A 23,174-nucleotide genomic window follows, 5' to 3' on the forward strand; every position below is an offset into this window, starting at 1 on the left:
TTAATTTAACATGATGCATTTGAGTGTAAAAATAATGGGCTGTGTCAGCCTTATTAATTATCTATGATTGTTGTAGAAGTCAGCATCATGAAGCGCCTACAAACCACATGATTTAACAGGCTGTTTTAGACCTTTACTTACAAATCTCTAAGCAAGCAATTGGTAATCCCATTGGAAGGCTCTTCTTTAGTTAGGGCCGCTGTACTGTGCTGGACTTGAATAACACCAAAAGTAGCTGCAAGATGGTGGAATAATTGATTTTCCGTAGTGGGTACTTTAGCCTGGTAGGACAAGTTTCCTAGTTAATGAAACTGTTTTGATGCTGAAGCACTTCCCTATCTCATACTGCCTCTGTTTGTCCATTATAGTTTAAATATACTGCATTGTTCTTGCAAGTTCATAGTCGGAATGTATATATTTTGTAATGTATATATACATTAAAATGAATATATATTTAAACTCTAGGTTAATAGTGGAAGCAAATTAGCCCATTATAACTACCTACATGTGCTTCTTTGGTGTCATCTTTAACATGACCTTCAGAAAGCAAGAACACGGTCAGGAGATCGAGACCATCCTGGCTAACACGGTGACACCCTGTCTCTACTAAAAATACAAAAAATTAGCCGGGCGCGGTGGCAGGCGCCTGTAGTCCCAGCTACTCAGGAGGCTGAGGCAGGAGAGTGGCGTGAACCCAGGAGTCGGAGCCTGCAGTGAGCCGAGATAGCGCCACTGCACTCTGGCCTGGGCGAAAGAGTGAGACTCCATCTCAAAAAAAAAAAAAAAAAAAAAAAGAAAAGAAAGCAAGAACACAAGCTGGCCAGATAGTGCTTCAATATTGGAAACTATTAACACCTGAGAATTTACTGGTGGACCATTTTAAGAGGGAGAGGTTTGTGAATGGGATACTATGTAGAAAGACCTTGCCATTGAGGACCATTTTTTTCTAATTTTTCTAGCAAGCTGGTCAGCGTGTGTGTGTGTGTGTGTGTGTGTGTGTGTATAGTCATATTTACATTTCGACTACAAACTTGCAAGAACATCTCTTTGTTCATAACTTCCCTGGATCTTGGCACTATCTTGGGTACCCAGTGACTCTATAATGCATGTTTATGAGGGGTAGATGTTCTAGTGAAAGCACATGAAGATTGGGACGAGAAGCCTGGGTTTCAATTCTCTTTGATGCTTACCACCTGTGTGACCTGGGTAAGTCACTTAACCTCTTCAAATCTCAGTTTATCACCTCTAAAAGAACTATAATAATATCTTTTCTATTTATAACATTCTAATTTGTTTAAAGATCAAATTTGATTATGAAAATAGTAATAATAAAATGGTCTTAAGTCCTCTATTATTATTAATAACAGTAAGTAAACTTTAAAATATGATCTAGCCTTATAAATTTTTAATATTGTATGATCCTTCTTACAAAGTTTAGAGGAGCATTTTCTTGCTAATATTTTCTATGCCTCTACATTTGTATGTAGTATCCAAGGAATATAATCTTTTTAGATCATTCTGGAAAGAAAAATCATTATTAAGAAGGAAAGAAAGTGGGAGCTTGGTTAAATATCCAGGTTCACCTGCCATCTAAGAGTTATGAAACAATATAATCAGATGAAGACCATTATTTATATAGGTTCTCCCCATTGTAACTAGATTGATAACCAGATTTAGATATGCCATTTCAATGCATGTCTCACCAACATGAAATAATTAGTAAATTAATATACATCAATGATGCTTCTTTACTTTTTAACAGTAAAATCTAATTGTTCAGCTAATGTCCACATTAGGTAAGCCACTTAACCCACTCAAACTTCAGCTTTATTCTTATAAGGTGAGAAAGTGGCATTGAATGATCTCTAAGGCCTTTTTTAGCTCTGAAAAGATTTGGATTTCTGATCTTGTGTCTTTGAGTATGTCATAAGTAAACTATGCTTTCACATCAGGAAAAGAATCATTTTAAACTATCTAGAAGTTATTCTCACTTCGATTATAGCTCTTATCACAGCCTCTAATTATCATGTTTATTTATTTATTTTCTTGTTTAGGGTTTGGCTTTCTGTGAGACCTGAGACTGTCTTGATCACAGGTGGCCAATGCCCAGAACAGGGAGCACATGGCATATAAAGGAGGGGTCCAGTAAATATTTGTTGAATTAATGAATGAATGAATTCAACTTTATCTCCAGGGTGCCGTGTCTTTATTCTTTATAATAACATCACTGGGAGTTCAGTAGGATGTAGTAATGGTTGAATCTACTATTTATGTAAAATAATTAATAGAGGAAATGATTAAATGTTTTGCTTTCTATGTATGAGAACCATCTATATTTTACTAGTTTATGGCTTTATTTAGCTAATCAAGAGTGGGATTTTCATAAGAAAGTTGTTTATGTATTTGGTTTCTTTAACACTAAATTTGATTAGCTATTTTGTATCTAAAATTTATGATTGGCTGACATACTTGAGTACATTATAATATCTAGATACAGTCTTACATTAGGTAAATAAATTTGCCTGTTATTGGCATGTATTGTCTTATGACAGAAGAATGTTTGTCACCATTAAATGAGAATTGTAAATTTTAGAATTCATTGTGAATAGCAATATATCTTGAAATTTCCTATTGAGATATTAGAATATACATACTTTTCCACACCTCACTCATGTAGTTTCCCATAAGATAAAAATGTTTGAAAATCTTGTCATTTATCCTTCACAAACTGACCGAACTACTTTGTCAACATAGATTCAAGTTAAGGTCAATCTGGTTGCTATTTTCTCAGCTTTAAATTGGTTGGAATAGTAGCTCTTTATTTGGAAGACGTTAAACAGCGAGCATCACCAATGAAACTTTTCTCCCGGTGAAGTAAACCTTTTCAAATTAGAAAAAAATAATCAAATTGCTTGGGAATACAGAGTCACAAAAATCAGTGACAATTGAGCCTGTTATTCCCTGTTATGGGACTCTCTAATAATAAGTCTCTTGAAAAATTAAAAAGGGCATTATCTTTCATTGTCATTATTTATATACAATAGGAACTAGTTTTTCTAACAATGCCAGTTTCATCAGTGAACTAACAATTTTTCTTCATTCAAAGGCTGTCAAGTTATGGTGGAGTGTAACTATGACAGTTTGTTAGAGGCAAACATTTGTAGCTTTCTATTATGAGTTGTTCCCCAGTGGATCTGGGAACCATTCCTGACAATAAAGCTAAGCCTATGTGTGTTTCATAATCACACTTGAGTTTACAAATTAGCCAAGAGGTAAAAACAAAGCCAGTGAGACATTAAGGAACACAGGTTTGGTGACATGGCAGAGAAAACAGGACAGAAAATAATTTACTTGCTTCTAAGACATTTGTAGTGCCTTGGCCACTGTGGACAAAATCACTCTTCAGTATATCCTTGCTGTGTAGCAAGAGTTGAACAAGAGACTCTCATCATAAACTTCTCTTACTATCACACCTGCATGTATACATATTTATGTGATACTTTTATTTTGACTATTTTTGAACTGCAAAACATTGCATATTAATTGAGTAAAACTGGTTTTGAATTGTCTTTTTAAAAGGTGCAAATTATGGTTTCAAAGTGACCTGATAGAGGTGCAAATGAATGTTAGCACAACATTTCTAAAATGGAATTATTTTAAATATATGCATATAGATATGAATTCAGAATTGGTCTACTTCATTTTTTTGGTTGAGGGTTTACTGCCTTAAAATGGGAAATAAATGTGTGAATTCTATCAAGGGTGTGAAATTCTCCATTTGTACAGACTGGAAACTTGGTAATAATTATGAATATAGCAATAGCAGAAATTATACAAAAGTTTAGCAACATTTTAATTTTAAATGCAAGTATTTCAAGAGTTTAGAATCTACTTGGAGAGGTTTTCTTGCAGTCTTTGATATTAAAAAGTTAGAGATTTCTGAACAGCCTACAAATCTAATTTTCTTATAATTTTAAAACAGAAAATTGCATTGACTCACCTTTCCTATTTCTAAAGCTGCTTATTCAAAGTGTGTCTGAATCTGATAAACCCATAAGCCCCAACTTCACCCAACCCAAGCGAAACTTAGCCTTTTCTCTCTTCTCACATCAGCGGACAATGGGCCTCAGCTGCAGGGAGCATTAGAGAAGCTTGCCCAGTCTCGAGGCCAGCTGGAAGGCCAGCTTCCTTGCTTGTCAGCCAAAGAGACACTTGGCACTGAGTTACCTTAGGGCAGAGGTTTAACATGGTTTGAATGAAGCTTGGATTTTGAAGTATCTATCTCTTTAGGTTGATGTCACTGGGAGTCCAAGACCCCTCTTTCATTAACTGGCCTCTCACATAGATGGCAGTGATGACAGAAAACAGCCAACCACTAAAACAGTTGGTCCTTTTTCTATTATTTGTAATTTTGTCTATTTGCATGAGAGCCTGGCAGCATATGGCCTGATGAATTAAAAAAAACAAAACCCCGTAAACTCGCATCTACTGGCCAGAGCCTCCAGCTCATGGCATTAGCAGGGGCTAGTGCTGCTCCACCTGCCACTTGTCTGGAGGGTGGGGGAATAAACTGATGACCTACTAGGCTTCCACAGCCAAATAGCACTCAGCTAATGCCATGATTTAATTCCTAACAGTACTGTCAGAAATGACTAGAAGTGGTAACACCCACTGTTTCGATAGTAAATCTGATTGGCAAGCTACCTGATCTCTGCCCTACCTAATATTCTACACTAATTATACCCTATCAGACCAGCAGGAATTGTGAGGGAGCAGAAGTGCTTCTAATCCAATGCACGCAGATCAATTTTGAGTAGAAATACATAGAGATGTACACTCACATGATCATCTCAGGATAAAAGGGAGTAGCAAGTAAACTTAGGAAGAAACAAACAACTTCACAGTGCATCTATTTACTTAATTATACACTTGATCTTTTCAAAGTCAAATATTGATATGCTTTTTGTATTTTTATATTTCTGAATTAGCCATTTTCTTTAAACATAAACTTGGGGAAAGGGAATTTATCGTATTATTTATCTTGAGAACTAAACCTTTCTTTGGTTAAAATAAGGAAATTACAATTATTTGTTAATATCTTATAATTAAAAACAATCACTAACCTTTTTTTCTCTCTGTTATTTTGTGTGTATTTAACTTATGATTATACAGCATCAACAAACCATACAAGTATATAAACAGAAACAATGTATAGGCTTTCATTAATTAAATGGATTGGTGTAAAAGTAAAAAATAAGTCATTCAAAATTCAAACTGAGTCTGCTAACCCATTTTGATCTAGTTGAGAAATTTTTTCCCTACATTTTAATATTGCTAATTACATTTACACTGCAGGCATGAATCAGCATTGCCAGTGATGACTGTGCATCTTTAGTATAAATGCAAGAAAGGAGGAAATAATTTGGGAGTAAAAGCTTCTATGACCTTTTCACGTGAGGATTTTCTTGATAAGCCACAGTAGACAAATCTAGCATTGTGAGATTGGGCAGATAAGACAGCAAATCCTTCCTAATCCTAGGTATTGCTGTCTCACTAAGTCCTAAAACAACAAACAACAAACAACAAAACCTCTATGAGGTAGGTAAGAGGGAATTTAAAAATATTTAACAACCAGTAGAAAGGGGACTGACCAATCAGGATGGCAGCACTGGAGTAGAATCCCAGAAGACCCTTTACTTGTTGAAGCATTGATGCTTTGGTTCCTGAATTTGGGGAGGTCAAAGGATTCTGGTATAGAATGGGACATGAGGACTGGTGGGCTTTCGTAGCAGCTATTTACCAAGGTATGGAAGTGTTTCACTGTCGGTTAAACAACATGGCAGTCAGTACCTCTGTGTGCTGGCTGAACATCAGTCCCAGAGGCAGGCCTTATTTTACAGATGAAGACATTGTGGCTTAGAGAGGCAGATTAACTTGTTCAAAAATCATCCAGTTAACAGGAGACAGAGCCAGGATTTGAATCCATAGCTATCTTGCTCCAAAGACTGAGTCCAATCTTTTTTACTGAGATTCCCTCTGAGTAATGTGGATAAAGACATCAGATACACCCCAGCAAGTCATAAACGTTGAGCGAGAGCAGAGAAAATCTATTTCAAACTCAACTGGTTCTTTGATATTAGAGTGGTACATGTTCCTACATGTAATTGGTAGTTAATAAGTTTGTCAGAATAAAATTTTTATTGCTGCACTTCTACATAGAGAGATGTGTGTAAAACATATGCAAGTCATCTTTTTAGGTAAGATGCAATTGTAAATAAGAGCAAGATACTATTTTTAAAAAGAAAAACACCCTCTGCAGTACTCTGTAGTATTATTTGTTTACAGCTGAGATAATTTAAATTGAACCAAACTAGTGATCAAGTTTTGCTTCAACTCAAAATGAATATAAATTACTAAATCTCAAATTGTAAAGAAGATTTAAAGCAAGGGTGTGCAATCTTTTGGCTTCCCTGGGCCACACTGGAAGAAGAATTGTCTTGGGCCACACATGAAATGCACTAACACTAACAATAGCCCATGAGCTTAAAAAAATATCGCAAAAAAATATACCCTAATGTTTTAAGAAACTTTACGAATTTGTGTTGGGTGTGCATAGGACAAGCTTGGTTTAAAGGTTTAAGGTTAAAATGTTCATATAGAGACGTGAAATTTGTGTTGAGCTGTAACATGTAGTAAGTGCTCTGTGATGGTCGATTTCTTCCTGATGAAGTAAAAGAGATTTTGCAAAGTAATTGCAAATTGATGCTAATCAAGCTTTCTTCCTTCATATGGGACTGATCAAGGTGAGACTATAAATACACGTGAATATATAACCATTCTATTTAGAAAAATAAGTTCAAGAACATTGATTTCACTAGATAAAATGTAAGTAGTGTATAAACAGATATGTCCCTAGATTATGAACAGATTTTGTTCCAAATATTTACTTGTAATTCAGCATTCTGGAATTTTATATGCAAATTTCTATACATAAAAATGAAATAAGAGTAGATATATTCCTCAGTTTTACTAGTAAAATTTATTTTACCTATAATGTACTTCAACAATAGAACTAATTCTATTTTAGGTCCTATTCTCCATGTAGTATATTGTTAATAAGGGAAAACATTCTGAATTTTAAATGAATTTTCTGGAACACATTTGGTTTCAGACCTCTGGTCTTGACATAAAATGAATAAACTGAATACCCACAGATTAGAACACATCCTCCTATATTTTCTCAGAAATAAGACAAAGGTTCATCAAGTAAGGGGCTGAAGGATGAAGTTATTTACTTAGATTTACTATGGATTTCTAGGACAACTGTTTGAAAAACTGTAAATCTAAGTGATCCAAATTCTGACTATCAATGTAGATCATAGCACTTAGAATTTAGGAGCTGGATGAAATTTTAGATATGATTAAATTCAGCATATCATTCTAAACTGAACAAGCTGAATAACAACTCTTTCTCCTCCCTCTTCATTTAATTCATAAGCACAGGGTAGGGCCAAAGAATATCCACACCTTTGCCTGGCCTATTTTACTTGTTGGTAAGGTACAAGGTAGCCATACAGCAAGACAGTTATAGTTGAAGGCCCTGTGACAAGCAATGCTTATCTTTCATACAACTTTATTTCCTTACAGCATCCATTGTTACCAGAGTCTACTCATTGTGCAAATATTTCTTGAATTTCTCTCCTTTGTGCATGATCCCAGTTGATGGGTAAATATAGAAACCAATAAAATGTGGTTTTTATCCTCAAGATTATCTTTTTGGTGAGAAGATACAAGTCTTCTTCAATTCAAGAGTTTAATCAAGAAAGTAAATACATGCTTGCAAAATAAATGATTCAGATGAGCTAACACAAGCTCAGAGGAGGGAAAGAATGCTATACGGTAGAACTGAGATCGACTGATGACCCGTGGAAAGGCAGGATCACTGAGGCTGGGATCTAAACTATTTGATTAAGTGTGGATGAAAATGAAACAAAAGTGCAGAACGTGGGAAAAAAAGAACTCAGTACCAATTGGTGATTTATTGGAAAGAGTCAATGAGAGGGAGAAATACAGGTTTCATGTGTGAAACTTACAGTAAGCCACACTCATTTTCTAACCAGTTAAGTAGAGGCAGAAATAGCCTGATATAGTCAAAATGGCCTTGGACCTGGGGACGGAAGAGTTGTCAGGATACAGGGGTTCATCTCTTTTACATACCAGAAATACAATTTTGAATAAAATGATCAACTTCTCTTATCTAATATTTCTTGAAATGTGAAACAAAAGGTTTGAATTTAGTATCTGAAGTCCCACCTAGCACACGATTTCTAAGTTCTTGGATTCAATTTTGATGAAAATACAGTAGTGAAGCAGCTGCAGAACAAAAAGGAGAAACCTTTTCAGAGGACCAGAAGGAAGCCGGAGTGGTTGGTGACATACTGGGAAGTGATGTGCTAGGTAGAGAAATCGGTGAGTCTTGAGGGGCATTTTGCATTTGGAAATGGTATCTGGGTCTGATCCAAGACTTTGTATTGGTACCTTAGATCCCCTTCTGCTAAGCATACCTGTTCTTTTGTTACTCTTTTCTCTCTTTCCCTGTCATAGCTCCTCTACCCCAACTGGATGCACCCGAATGGTAGAAGGTAGAATAAGGGGGAGATGCTCTGCTTCTCTTATTGTGGTTGTCCATGGATCTCTTGCTTTTCCCCTTTTGATTTGAGCATTTTGAATTGCCACCAATATTGGCAACTGCAACTGTGCCTCTTTGGTTTTATGTCCAAGGCCAATGATATAATAGCTATGTCCTTCGAACCTGCCCAGACATACCTAGAGAAAACATTTTCAGGTATCTCTAGGTATGTGTGAGCTAGGAGGAAGGTTAGTTAGGAGCGGAGACCAAAAAGAGATATAATGAATGCAACTCTATGAATCACAAGGGAAAAAGTCTCTAATTGCAGAAGGAGCAGTAACAGTTTTAAGCTGGAGAGCCTGGGTTGATGCCCAAAGCATTTCTTTGTTTGCCAAAAGCTGCCTCAATGTGGTATTTCCATCAACACCTATTTGTTGAGAGTCTACTCTGTGCCAGACACTATTATACAGGCTGTAATTTTCTATTGGCTCTAAGCCATTCTGATACATAAAAATAAAGTGAATATAGTTTCCTCAAAAGGGATTAGTATTTTATGATGTAGTTCAGCTTCATGTGTTAGCACTTAGTCTGAATATTTGCCATTGTGAAAATATGCAATATCTATGTATTTTTCAGACATGAGCCAAAGTATTGAAAGCACTTCAATACTTTTCATTAACATTGTTCTTCAAAGTGTTCAATCTTTAACCAAAATATTTCTCAAGAAGTGTTTCATGGATATACTTGTTATTTATTTTTGTTCTCTGAAAGAAGTGCCTCCTGATGTTAAAAATCATTTTGCTAATATCTCAGTCTTATTCATTTTTAGAGTCCTCTACACTCTATCAATATAGAACTAGCTACGGTTACCAGAAAGTGCTGTATTGTTTTGTGCCTCTGGATCTTTGAATATGCTAAACTCCCAGCTGGGAATGCACTTCCTTGCATGAAAAATGACCACACAATATTCTTTACCACAGTTCAAGAATCAACTCCTTTGATCAACTCTTTTACCCTAATTAGAATGCCCATTTCCCCACTTGGGGCTCAATGTATTCTATGTAAATTCCTATTGTTGTAATTCTCACATATATTCATAATTATTTGTCCAGTTTTCTTTTCCCATCTTGTGATTTCCCATAAAATCATAAGATATTATGAACTTATTGAGGGCAGAGATTATGTCTTATTTGTGGTTATATCCTCAGGGCACAAAAAAGAGACACTCAATATATGGTCAGTAAATTCATTGAATGAATAAATGAATCAATGAACAAACAAGCAAATGCCATATGCATGCATACATTCAACTCCTGGGAATACATTGTACTGGTATTTTATATCTTATATTTATTTATAATATATAAATAAATATAAGATAATAAATATAAGACCCTTTCCTGAAGATACTTCTAAGAAGTATCAGCAATACATTATATGGGATGCGTATAATGGTTCCCGGATAATATAAAGAAAGAAGGCTTTCCTTTCTCAAAAAGGCAGTCCGTTATAAAAGTCTTTGTAAGTTGAAAAAATTTTTTTTGAAAAGCAGAACCCTGTAGTTACAGAAAATTCAGCAGCCTAAATTCTTTCCTACGTGTGTGGGTATAGTGAAAACATTTAGCTATCTGATATTACACTATTGTTGACTTCTCAGTTTTAGTATTCAGAGAATGACCTGAACTTAGCTGTGTTAAGTTGCCTGCTCCACAGGAAACCACCTCTGTAACTGTTGCTTGCTGCTTTCTCTTTAGGCAACACCCAAAGCCACTGTCAGATGTCATGGGCAGGAGATCTCACAAGGTAAGTGCAAAGAAAACAGGAACAAATACATTTTCAAACAACTTGGTGAAAACATTGGCCCAAGAATGATAGGAAGCACCACCTTTTGGGGATCCCTATTTGGGCTGTGGAAGGGATATATAGCCCTGTTTTATATGGAATCATATATGGTGTAAGGGAAATGAGTCAGATCCTGGGTTCCCAAGTGGCCTATCTGAGACAGAAGCAGGCTATGTTGTCTAGACAAAAGGAAATGCTTTGTTTTTTGAGGGAATGTTATCAGAATTTTAAAAGCCAAATGATGGCTAGAGAATATAACTAAAATTGTATTGACACTTCGTTTTTTAGAAGGCTTTTTCCCTCTTTCTTTTTGTTTTATTCTAAAAGTCTATCTTTTTGCCCAAGATGCAAATTAAAACTTAATTAAATCCATGATTCCAAAGAGATATAGGCCTTATTACACAGCAGGCATTCTCTGGCTTTTCATCACATCTGGAGTTTTAAACTTAGGGGAATTAATATCATATCTAAGATTTCTTGTAGTCTTGTTTTGCTAAATACAGGATACATGGCTTTTTTAAATGAGGGTTTCATAATCACCCCAAAATGCTACAAATTTCAATGTGAAATAGCTTTTTCCTACATTGTAAATATTAGATGGTTAAGCATTCCTTATGCCTTTTGCATGAAAAGGCAACATAGACTTTATTAGATGTCTGTGGTTCTCATTCTTTGAGTATTTGCCTCCCTGTTGACCTTCAGGCCTTTTGTGCTTCTTTAAAGCCGTTTCCATCCCCGCTACTTCCTCCTTCACAGAATGTAAGATGTCAGTGGAAGAAGATGAAACCAGAAGTTTTAAGAAAAGATTGAACAATAATGACTAAAACAAGCTCCTTTAGCTTTTATTTTTACCCATTTTATGTATTTTTATTGATATAAATTGCTTTATTATGATTATAGTTGAAAGTCAACATTTTGGCATATTAAAAAGACCATTTCCTTCCAACCTAGAAAATTCTATCTCATGTTGATACATGTTAGGCCTCTTAGCAACTTATTCTGTCCTATAGCTTTGTGTTGCCACTGCCAATTTGGAGTTCCCAGTTCTAGTCCTGTCAACTATTTCTCCAGAGGTAACTGGACCAGAGATTATACCAGAATTTTATTTTATTTTATTTTTTTCAGTCGGAGATTTTTTTTCACTGTGAAACGGTCTGGTTTCCCACTGATGGGTCTAATATACAGAGCTTTCTGGGTTTGACAGATGTGATAAACTAACAAGAATATTTGCATTTGTGTAGCTTTTATATACAGATATTTCACTCTCCTAATACTTTTTCAAGTTATAGATAAATGTTTTTTAAAAGCAAACTGAAATGTCTGACAAACAGCTGCTGCATAGACTTTGGAGCCTGGCTGCCTATGTTTATAGACTGCTCGTAGAAGTGTGAGTTCTGATAGCCTTTCTGGAGATGAATCTAGCAATATATGTGGATATTTATTGTGGCATTTGCTGAAGTTCCTTCTACAGCCTGCCAGGCACTGCATCACCTGGATCTTGGGCAAGATATATGTCTGGTCCCTTTGCCTGCCCTTCTGTCACTCTGCATTTACTGCAGTGGCATTCACAAGTGTTCCCAGTCTCGCTGAGTATCTCTCGCTCAGAACTTGGGTGCTTGCTGCTTGCTGTTCCTTCTGACTGGATTGCTCCTCTCTTAACAGGCCTCGTGGCTTACTCCCTCAAGTCATTCAGGTTTCTGATCAAATACATCATCAGAGAGCTCTTCCCTGGCTACCTCATTTAAAGTAATAAGAAATTTCCTGTAACTTTGTATCCCCTTGTTTAGCTTCATAAAAATATAACATTATGTTATATATTAAATTAGTGCCTGTCCCCTCCACTAGAATGGATTCTTTAGGAAAGTGGAAACTTTGTTTTGTTCATTGCTCTATTCCTAGAGTTGAACAGGCACATAGACGGTATTAAGTAAAGACTTGTTGGCTGGGCGCGGTGGCTCACGCTTGTAATCCCAGCACTTTGGGAGGCCGAGGCGGGCGGATCACGAGGTCAGGAGATCGAGACCACGGTGAAACCCCGTCTCTACTAAAAATACAAAAAAATTAGCCGGGCGTGGTGGCGGGCGCCTGTAGTTCCAGCTACTCGGAGAGGCTGAGGCAGGAGAATGGTGTGAACCCAGGAGGCGGAGCTTGCAGTGAGCAGAGATTGCGCCACTGCACTCCAGCCTGGGTGGCGACAGAGCGAGACTCCGTCTCAAAAAAGAAAAAGACTTGTTGCATGAATAATTTGTGGCAGCAAATGAACGAAAAGATAAGCAAATAGAATATCCTTTGGTAAGAGAATGGTTAGATAAATTGCGGCATATCAATAATATGATGAAGTCATCGAGAAGAATAGAATTAGATCAATGTCATCCAGGGAGTTTCAAAGTTTATTATTAAGGAAGAAGTGGAGATGCAGAAAAGTTTGTATAACAGGACCCTGAGCAGTGATCTACATATATATGTATCTATCCATCTATTTAATCTATCTATCATCGCATAAGAATGATGGATATAGTAGGATATTCACTAGGTCATAAGCATTAGCTTTGTAGGGAAATTGTGCAGTGTGATTTTGTTGAACAGGGTATGGAAACGGAGACTAGAGGGCTCAAAGTTGGCTGAAATATGTAAAATGATTGCCAATTTGAGATACAGCTTCACTTGCTTTTGCTAGATACATTTCAGAGCAACTTCAGTCATATCTTTCTTCCCTTGCCACCCACACTGTGACTTAGTGTCAAACTCTGACCCATGGTTGCTGTCTTGGCCTCCCTTAATTACTCTCCTTCGGAATTCCGTGTTGGTGCTCAGTGCTTCCATGCTGAAGTACAAGTTCCAGGCAGTCAACTTGTCTTGTCTTTGACTACTACTTAGAACCTCTTTGCATTCCTTGAAAAAAAACATTTGTCTCTTACTGATGTGTTTTGCTCGTGTTTCTCATGCAATGAGTCCTTGATGTTCTTACGGCTGTTGCTGATCACTTTTTGTGGGGTTTTGAGGAAAAACTATGAAATTGATTCTAGACAATTTAGGCTTTTGTGGTTCACTGGGGCCCATAAAACTACTGAGCTGGGGAAGTGTGATTGGGAGAATAATGATATTTATTCGACAATAATGTGCTCCACATACATAAAGAGAACTGTGCACAGCCCCCGATAGAAAGTTACGGAAACATTCTCAAGTTAGAAACAGTAAATGTTTTGAAAATAAAGCGGCACTGTCTTAGAAATGCAAGAAGGCAGAAGCAAAATATGAGATTTGATAATTAAGAATATAATTAATGATGAGAAACCCCATATTTTAGAGTAAGACTATATCCCATTTATCATGGCTTTCAGTCATTTGAAATTTTATGTTCATTAGTTTGATTGTATTTTCCACCAGCTCTAAGGAGGAGCTGGAAGGGTGTGTACTTTTTTCATTAACATTGGATTGCAATATTCAGGCACCTATCTGTTCTCACTTTAAACAAAATAATTTAGGAATGTTAGTTCTAAACTCAAGCTGAGATAAGATAAATATTTCGTAGTGATTTTCATTTGAGAAGATACAAAAGTTTTGCTAATATACAAGTGTGTTTCTTATATCCTTATAGGGTTTCCAGCTTATTACTGTTTTAAAGATGAACATCAATGGTATTACTTGTGAAGAACATTAACGATTATTCTAGTACAATAAGAAACTAGATCAAGCCAGGCACAGTGGCTCACGCCTGTAATCCCAGCACTTTGGGAAGCCGAGGCGGGTGGATCACCTGAGGTCAGGAGTTCAAGACTAGCCTGACCAACATGGAGAAACCCCGTCTTTACTAAAAATACAAAACAATTAGCCAGGGTGGTGGCGCATGCCTGTAATCCCAGCTACTTGGGAGGCTGAAGCAGGAGAATCGCTTAAACCCGGGGGACGGAGGTTGCAGTGAGCCAAGATTGTGGCATTGCCCTCCAGCCTGGGCAACAAGAGTGAAACTCCATCTCAAAAAAAAAAAAAAAATAAATAAATTAGATAAATTCATGTCATAAGCCATTTTGGACATTAGAAAATTAGTTTAAAAAGTAATTTCTCTGAATGAGGAAAAAAAATATGTTTAAGCCATGCTGTTGGGCAAAAAAATCTGAAGAGTATTTTTCTGAGCTTTTCCTTGAGCAGTTTCTTTCATTAACATATTTATAAAACCAAATTCTTTTCTTTTCTCAACTATATATAATGTGAAAAGAAGTCGGGAGTGATGGACTAATGCGATGAAACAATTCTAACTTTCTCGCATGCTTAAAAATCATGGAACACAGCAAATTGTAGCAGTTTGTAATTGTTTGCTATTGTGTTAAATGCTGGACAGTGACAATCACTTGTTTAGGTTAGAAGTCTTTTGATTATGTGAACCTGAACCAGCAGAACTCAAAGGAAACATGTAAATAAAGAAGTGCAAATACTCCTTTTGCATAAAGAGCAGTCCATCAGACTCATGATGAGCTTTCTCCTTTTGTTCCTTTAACTCTTCTGCAAAATGTTTTTTGTTTTTGTATGTTTTGCAGTGTCCTTTTCAAAATTAATGAGCTAGACTTCTTGAATTATAAAACTATTCTGAAAGCCCACATTTTTAGAACCATGGGGGAAGTTTGCATCTGTTGATTAGCTGAGAAGCTTGCTTTCACTATTAATATGCAACAGTAATTTCAGTTATGTTCTGATAAAAGTAAGTACAGATATTAGACATCAACTCAAAAACTTTTGACAAGACAGGTTTGTACAGAGAGGAATCTCTAGTACTCCAGGGTTTTGCTTAGTGGTAAAGTTTAACATCTTTACCCTTTTTAAACTCTTGAAACCTAAAACTCAACTAGATAATGTACTTCAATCTTATTAGTCATAAAAAATGTACTAACTACAATGGCCTTTCCTCATGGACATCTATGGTTACCCCACAAGAAACTTCAGAGTAATTGAGATTAAGGTCTTAGCAGGCTCTTCTCTGTATTTTAAATGTGTCTGCCAAGCAGTATGCTCAGGGGCTTGTTAATGGGCAGTTGTTGGCTTGCTAATGGACAGTTGTTTAAGATCATGTATACATGTGTAACAAACCTGCACGTTGTGCACACGTACCCTGAAACTTAAAGTATAATAATAATAAAAAAAGAAAATATGGCACATAAACACCATGGAATACTATGCAGCCATAAAAATGGATGAGTTCATGTCCTTTGTAGGGACATGGATGAAGCTAGAAACCATCATTCTCAGAAAACTATCACAAGGACAGAAAACCAAACACCTCATGTTCTCACTCATAAGTGGGAGTTGAACAATGAGAAAACATGGACACAGGATGGGGAACATCACACACTGGGGCCTGTTGGGGGGTAGGGGGCTGGGAGAGGGATAGCATTAGGAGAAATACCTAATGTAAATGACGAGTTGATGGGTGCAGCAAACCAACATGGCACATGTATACCTATGTAACAAACCTGCACATGTACCCTAGAACTTAAAGTACACGTTGTGCACATGTACCCTAGAACTTAAAGTATAATAATAAAAATTTAAAAAATTTAAAAAAGATAATGTTCTTTATAAATGTCATTGACCTACCTACTCTATACTTGTAGTCTCTCCACTAAGATTTATAATTTTCTGTTCTCATGTTAAAACGGAATGCATGTAATTTATTTCTAGTAAAGCTCCATCAAGTAATACAAAACACAATGTCTTTATTTCTTAAATGTACATATGTACTGACTGAGAGTGGCAGGAGGCAGCCAAATGCCTAGGGAGATAGGGCTGTGTTTTTGGTTAAACCCCACCTCCAAGTCAAAGACAGTTTAAAGCCTGATAGCCAAGCTACAAATTAAATCCTCGGACCAGGTTGAGAACACCTCTTCCTGTTTGGCGCGTTCCTCTGATTCATCCCCCCAGTCACCTATTTTACATATACCTACCCTTTCCTAATTGGTTTTCTACACTGTCCTGCCCACCTTTGAGTGGTATCTTCACTTTAACCTTTTTTGCATACTCACAAACCAATTAGTATGCATTCCCCATTCTCAACCCATAAAAGGCCTTGGACCAAGTCACACAGGGAAATTTCCTGCCTTTGGGTAAGGGGACCACCCCCACATCCCCTCTCCACTGAAAGCTGTTTCATCTGTCCTCCTCACCTTTCGGTGTCCAGCATATCCTCATTTTCCTGGGTGCAGTACAAGAGCTGGGGAACCACCGAATGTGGGTACAAACTATAACACAAGTGAGCTGAGACACACCAGCATGGCCTAGTGGAATCCGGGCAGGGTGTCGCCAGCCAAAGGTCCCGGCTTGCAAAGTGACTGAGAAGAAAAATCCTACATCATAATGTTATCTGTTACTGTATAAATAAGAAGAAATGCTGAGAGAGGAATAGTTATAAAAATAATTCTTATTTAGAGAGCTTGATAAATGTTTTCATAGGATTCAGATGTAAAAATGATCACAGAACTCAAGAAAAACAGGCATGCTATGGAAAACATAATGAACAGTATACTAATGTTTTCATACATGAATATGGAAATCTTTAAAATAAGCATATTTTAAATTTTATAATTTAAAATTTATTATGTGTAGCAAGATTTCTAATATTTTATGATCCACACATTAGTTATCTCATATAAAAAATTAACTTGAATAAATATTTTTAAATTTATATATTATATATTAACCCCATTCTCTTTTGTATTCTCTCTCTGACCTTATCTCTGTCTCTTTCTCCATAAGCACACACATATTTTTTTAAATCAAATGCAAACATGTACTATATTGATAGAAATGTAAACGTTGAAGTTTATGTGAAATTTCAGATTATGACAGATATAAGCACTAAAATTTTGTTTAGAAAATGCAAAGAAAATATTTCTAAGAAATAAAAACAATGATTACTTGGTGCAGGCTAATTTTAATGACTATATTTAATAACCAATAGATGCAAATTTTACATGCTTTATTGCTCATAAACTGTGATTTAGATGAAAAAATTGTTCAGTGAATAATTATATTAAAAATTAAGATAAATTTGTTATTGTTGCTTTGTGAAAATAAGACATATTCTTCCATTAGGAATAAAGCTTTTCCAAAACCTCTGGGTTCCTTAACCACTAAGATGGACCTCACTATAGGAATATCTTGGACCTTGTTCAAGAGATTTCATAACTCAGTGTCAGCACTTTAAGTCTGTTTCATCTACAACAGTGGAGCATCACAAATACTACAAACAGAGCTTCTCTAAGTTTCAGCATAGTGCAGTATGCTTTGGTTGCAAATTTTACCTTAATTTACTTTTGTTTACTTTCAGCTAAAGAGCATGTTCAATATAAGATTAATGTAAAATGAGTCCCAGCTCCAGGCAAAGTGAATTCATACATTTTCCTTCATTTTACTCTCCAGTGCCTTTACTCACAGCTTTTATATAGTAGCCACTGTCTGACAACTACAAGTTTATATATTTGTTTGTTTTTCTGAAAACTACCCCTCAAGTAAATTTGTCAAAAATTGGAATGAACTGTCTGATTGTCATTTTGTTTAGTAAGTTTTATTTTTTGCTAACAGACTTGTTTATTGTTGAATAGATATGACTTCTAAGCTGTTAAGAGTTACATATTTTGTTGACCTGAGTCTTCCAAGTCCGGTTGGAGTTAGCCAAGAAACTGAGGTAGGCAAGGGTGCTTTGGCCCTAAGAGGGAAAATAGTCTTTATTTCATGAAAATGCAAATAATTAAGGAAGGAGGTGGGAGCTAAAAATATGTATGGAGATAAGACTGTCCAGGAAGAAGTTAGAGAAGAAAAGGAGTAGAAAATGAAACCATGCAAATTCACAATTTAAACTGAGAAGAAAAACAGAAACTGAAAAGAGATAGTCTGCAAAGTAAGAGGAGGTAACATCTCAGATGACAAAAAGAAGGGGAATTGTGAAAAGAATGGAGCCATCCTCAGCATCCATTGTTGCAGCAAGCTCAAGTAGCTGGAGAACAGAAAAGGGTTTAGGGATGCTAGCCACTGAGAAGCCATGGTGGCCTTTTAGAGAGCAGTCTTAAAAGACTGACGTGGCTGCAAGGAATGGGATGTGGAGCCAGTGAGCATAGTGACTCTTTTCGAAGTATTGGGAGAAAAGCTGAAAGAGACAGAGTGCATAGTCTGAGCAGGAAGGAAGATTGAGGCAAGAGATGCATTTGATTGTTCAGTTTTTGAAAAAAGAACTCCATTTCTGATATAAATACATGGATTTAATTTGAAATGTTTCTGTATTATTTAGAAGGTTACAGGGCTATAGCTTTAAGATGACATAATAGAAATAAACAGACAAAATTAATTTAGCCACTTGAAAGAATTTACACTAAGCTTAAATACAAAATTGTATTCACTTTTAAACTCTCACAAGGTTAATTTAGGATATACTGGCACATGTTTAATAAATAATAATTAAAATGACAAATTTCCACATCTTTACTTCTGTGGCTATTTAATATTTTATGTTCTATTGATGACATGTGCCATCTATAATGCTGTTAGTTTAATGTTAAGTTAGAACCCATTGTATCTTCAGAATATGCTAGCATATTTCCCAGAAATCCAAGAAATATTTTCACTATTATAGAGAATTTTGAATGGAACTTTTATAAATACTAACACTGGGGGGGGAAGGACAACTCTTATAAATTTGAATCAATAATAATTGTAAATATACTGAATTTATAAATAGAAACAAGTATGAAAATTCACAAAAATAGTCAAGTTACAAACTATTGTGAATGGATCTGTAGAACTACTGGTTCAGCCTGTAGTAAACAAAATTATTAGATGCTTCACTTGATATTGTATTTAAACAACCTGAAAAAAAAAACCTGAACAGTTTGCTATGACCTGCTTCATCCTAAACTTCCACATTTTGGTGTTCTCTTAAGGCAGTATCCTAGGTCACCAGTCTTTTCTGACTAATCTGTCCTAGGTGATTTCATTCATTCCCAGGATTCGAAGTAACATCTATACATTGATGACTACCAAATTTATATTTCTAGCAAACCCCTCTTCTCTAAACTTACATATCAACTTCCTCCTCCTTCCTATCCACCACCTCCTCCTGTTCTGCTTTCTCCTGCTTCTCTGCCTTCTTTTCCTTCTAACAGCTTAATTGAAGAATCATTGACATATAATAAACTGCACATATTTAAAGTGTACAACTTGGTAAGTTTTGACATATGTACTCACCCATAAAACCATCATTACAAACAAAAGAGTGAACATAGTGATCACCCCATAAGTTTCCTCATGGCTTTTGTAATTCCTCCCATTCCACTGCCCCCTCATGAGCCCCTAGGCATCCAAAAATCTGCTTTCTGTATACACTAGTTTACATAGTCTAGAATTTTATAAAAATGGAATAATTTGATAAATGAATGAAATGTTTTCATAGTATTTTGAAGGTTTCAAGGCTATCTATAGCTTTAATATTACAAACTACAAAATACAAAGATACAATATTAAACAGCCATTTGAAATAGCATCTTAATCATTCTGTTTATGGCTTTTTTTATTCAACCCAATTATTCTGAGATTCATCCATGTTGTCGCATGTGTTGTTGAATGTAATTCATTCGTTTTTACTGCTGAGCAGTAATATCTTATTGTATGACTACACCACAATTTGTTTACTCATTCATCTATTGGTGGGCATTTGAGTTGTTTCCAGTTTGGGGCTATTACAAATAAAGCTGCTATGAACATTTGCATACAAGCCTTTGTATGGACATATGTTTTGATTTCTCTGGGGTAAATACCTAGAACTGGAATGGCTGGATCATATGGTAGGTGTATGTTTACATTTTTAGGAAGCTGTCAAACTGTTTTTTTAATATGGTTGTAGTATTTTTTCATTCTCACTACCAGTTTATGAAACCTCTAGCTGTTCTCCATCCTTGCGACACTTGGTATATAGTCAGTACTGTAATTTTAATTCTAATAAGTGTGTACTGTTAGTGTTCTGGTTTTAATTTATATATCCCTAATAACAAATGATGTTGAGAATCTGTGCTTATTTGCTATCTGTATTCATTTTTGGAGAAATATTTGTTCAAATCATCTCCCTGTTTTTAAATTGGGTTGGTTGTTTCCTAATATTGAGTTTCGAGAATATGTAATATAGTTTTTTTGGGAGATACAAGTTCTTTGGCAGATATATACTTTGTAAATATTTTCTTCCAGTCTGTGGCCTGTTCGTTTATTCGCTTAACCATGTCTTTAAAAGAGCAGGCATATTCAATTTTGCTGAAGTACAATTTACCAATTTTCTGTTTGCTGTATCATGCTTTTGGTGTAATATCTAAAAATTGTTTGTCTAAACCAAGGTCAAAAAGATTTTCTCTATATTTTCTTACAGAAGTTTTATAGTTTTATGCTCTGCATTTAGGCCTACAATCCATTTTCAATTAATTTTCATATATGGTATCAGGTATAAATCAGTTTATTTTCCCACATATGGATATATAATTGTTCCAAAACCATTTTTTGAAAAACTGTTCTTTCTCAATTGAATTGCCTTTTGACCTTTGCCAAAACAGCCCTTGTCTATGTATATGTAGGCCTATTTCTGTACACTCTGTTCTATTCCATTTATCTATTTGGGTATTTTGATGTCAAAACTATGCTGCTTTGATTACTATAGATTATATCCATCTTGAAATTAGGTAGTGTTAGTGTTCCAACTATTTTCTTTTTTGAATTTTTTTTTTTTTTTTTTTTTGAGATGGAGTCGCGCTCTGTAGCCCAGGCTGGAGTGCAGTGGCGCGATCTCGGCTCACTGCAAGCTCCGCCTCCCGGGTTCATGCCATTCTCCTGCCTCAGCCCCCCGAGTGGCTGGGACTACAGGCGCCCTGGCTAATTTTTTTTGTGTGTTTTTAGTAGAGACGGGGTTTCACCGTGTTAGCCAGTGTGGTCTCGACCTCCTGACCTCATGATCTGCCTGCCTCAGCCTCCCATGCCTGGGATTACAAGCGTGAGCCACCGCGCCTGGCCTTGGAAGTTGTTTTGACTTGTCTATGTCTTTGCATTTTAGATGAATTTTGTATCTCAGAGAAACTCTATTTTTCAATTATCTTTATTTCAGTTTTTCATTTTGATAATTTCTAACGCCATGTCTTCAGGCCCACTAAATCTTTTTTTCTGTAATGACTAATCTGCTATTCATACAAATCATTGTATTTTTTATCCCGGACATTGTAGTGTTTGTTTCTAGAAGTTTTTTTTTTTTTTATATCTTCTTCTATGTCTCTACTTGAATTTTTTAAAATATGGAAAACATCCTTGTCTGCTAATTGTAACATTTGTATCATTTCTGGATTGGTTTCAGTTGATTCATTTTAATTCTTTCTTTTTTAAAAATTTAATACTTAAAATAGGTCATATTTTCCTACTTCTTTCCATGACTGTTTTTTTTTTTTTTCAAGACAAGTTCTTACTCTGCTACCCAGGCTGGAGTGCAATGGCACATCATGGTGCACTGCAGCCTTAACTCTCTGGGTTCAAGTTATCCTCCCACCACCACCTCCGGAGTAGCTGGGACTACAGGCATGTGTCACCAAGCTTAACTAATTTAAAAAAAAAATTTTTTTTAGAGCAGGATCTTACTTTGTTTCCCAAGCTCTGGTAACGTTTGATTGGCTGTTAGGCACTGTGAATTTTACCTTGTTGGGTGCTGGTATTTTTGTATTCCTATATATATATTACTGAACTTTATTCTAGGGTATAGTTCAGTTACTTAGAAATAACTTGATCCTTTCGTATGTTACCTTAAAGATTGATCCTCAATGAAATATTAGCAAACTGAATTTAACAACACTTGAAATAGATCACTTGCCATGATCAAGTGGGATTCATCCAAAAGATGCAAGGATGGTTCAATAGATGCAAAATAATAAATATAAGATATCATGTCGACAGAATCAAGGACAAAAATTATCTGATCATTTTAATAAATGCTGAAAAAGCATTCAGTGAAATTTAACATCCCTTCCTGATAAAAACTTTCAACAAATTTGTTGTGGAAGGACCATACCTCAAAATGATAAAGACATATTTGATGAACCCACAGTTAATATCATACTGAACAGATAAAAATTAAAAGTTGTTCTACTAACATCTGGAACAAGACAAGGATGACTTCTTTTACTACTTTTATTCAACATAGTTCTAGAAGTCCTCAACAGAGCAATTAGGCAAGATAAAGAAATAAATGGTATCCAAGTAGGAAAGGAAGAAGTCAAACTGTCCTTGTTTGCAGATAACATGATCTTATATGTTATAAAACCTAAAGATTCCACTAAAAAACTCTTAGAACTGAGAAATAAATTCATGAAAATTGCAGGACATAAAATCAACATACAAAAATCAGTAACATTTCTATGTACTAAGAGCAATCAATTTGAAAAAGTAATTGAGAAAGCAATTCCATTTACAATAACTATGAAAAACCCCTAAGAATAAATGTAGCCAAGGAAGTGAAAGATCTCTACAAGAAAAATTATAAAACACTGATGAAAAAAATGCAAGAGGACACATCTGTATAAAAAACAAAAAGATAGCCATGATCAAGGATTCCAAGAATTAATGTTGTTAAAAAGTCCATACTACCCAAAATGATCTATAGATTTAATGCGACTCCTATTAAAATAACAATGACATTCTTCAC

The 23,174-nt window shown here is 35.6% G+C and overlaps 1 protein-coding gene across 2 annotated transcripts in view; it reads left to right on the forward strand.

Moving 5' to 3' along the window:
• Window positions 1–1,176: 1,176 nt before the first annotated feature.
• ITGA4 (integrin subunit alpha 4) overlaps window positions 1,177–23,174 on the forward strand; it is a 434,521-nt gene continuing 412,523 nt past the window's right edge. Inside the window, exons 1-2 of one of the 2 annotated variants that reach the window (XM_055289905.2) lie at window positions 1,177–1,206; window positions 10,384–10,432. In XM_055289905.2, the coding sequence (XP_055145880.2) occupies window positions 10,407–10,432 (26 nt within the window). In that variant the 5' untranslated portion in view covers window positions 1,177–1,206; window positions 10,384–10,406. Of the gene's footprint in view, window positions 1,207–10,295; window positions 10,433–23,174 lie in introns of those variants that run through there. The other variant, XR_010122378.1, reaches the window with a different exon arrangement.

Source organism: Symphalangus syndactylus, chromosome 8 (genome assembly GCF_028878055.3).
Source record: "Symphalangus syndactylus isolate Jambi chromosome 8, NHGRI_mSymSyn1-v2.1_pri, whole genome shotgun sequence".
NCBI lineage: Eukaryota > Metazoa > Chordata > Mammalia > Primates > Hylobatidae > Symphalangus > Symphalangus syndactylus.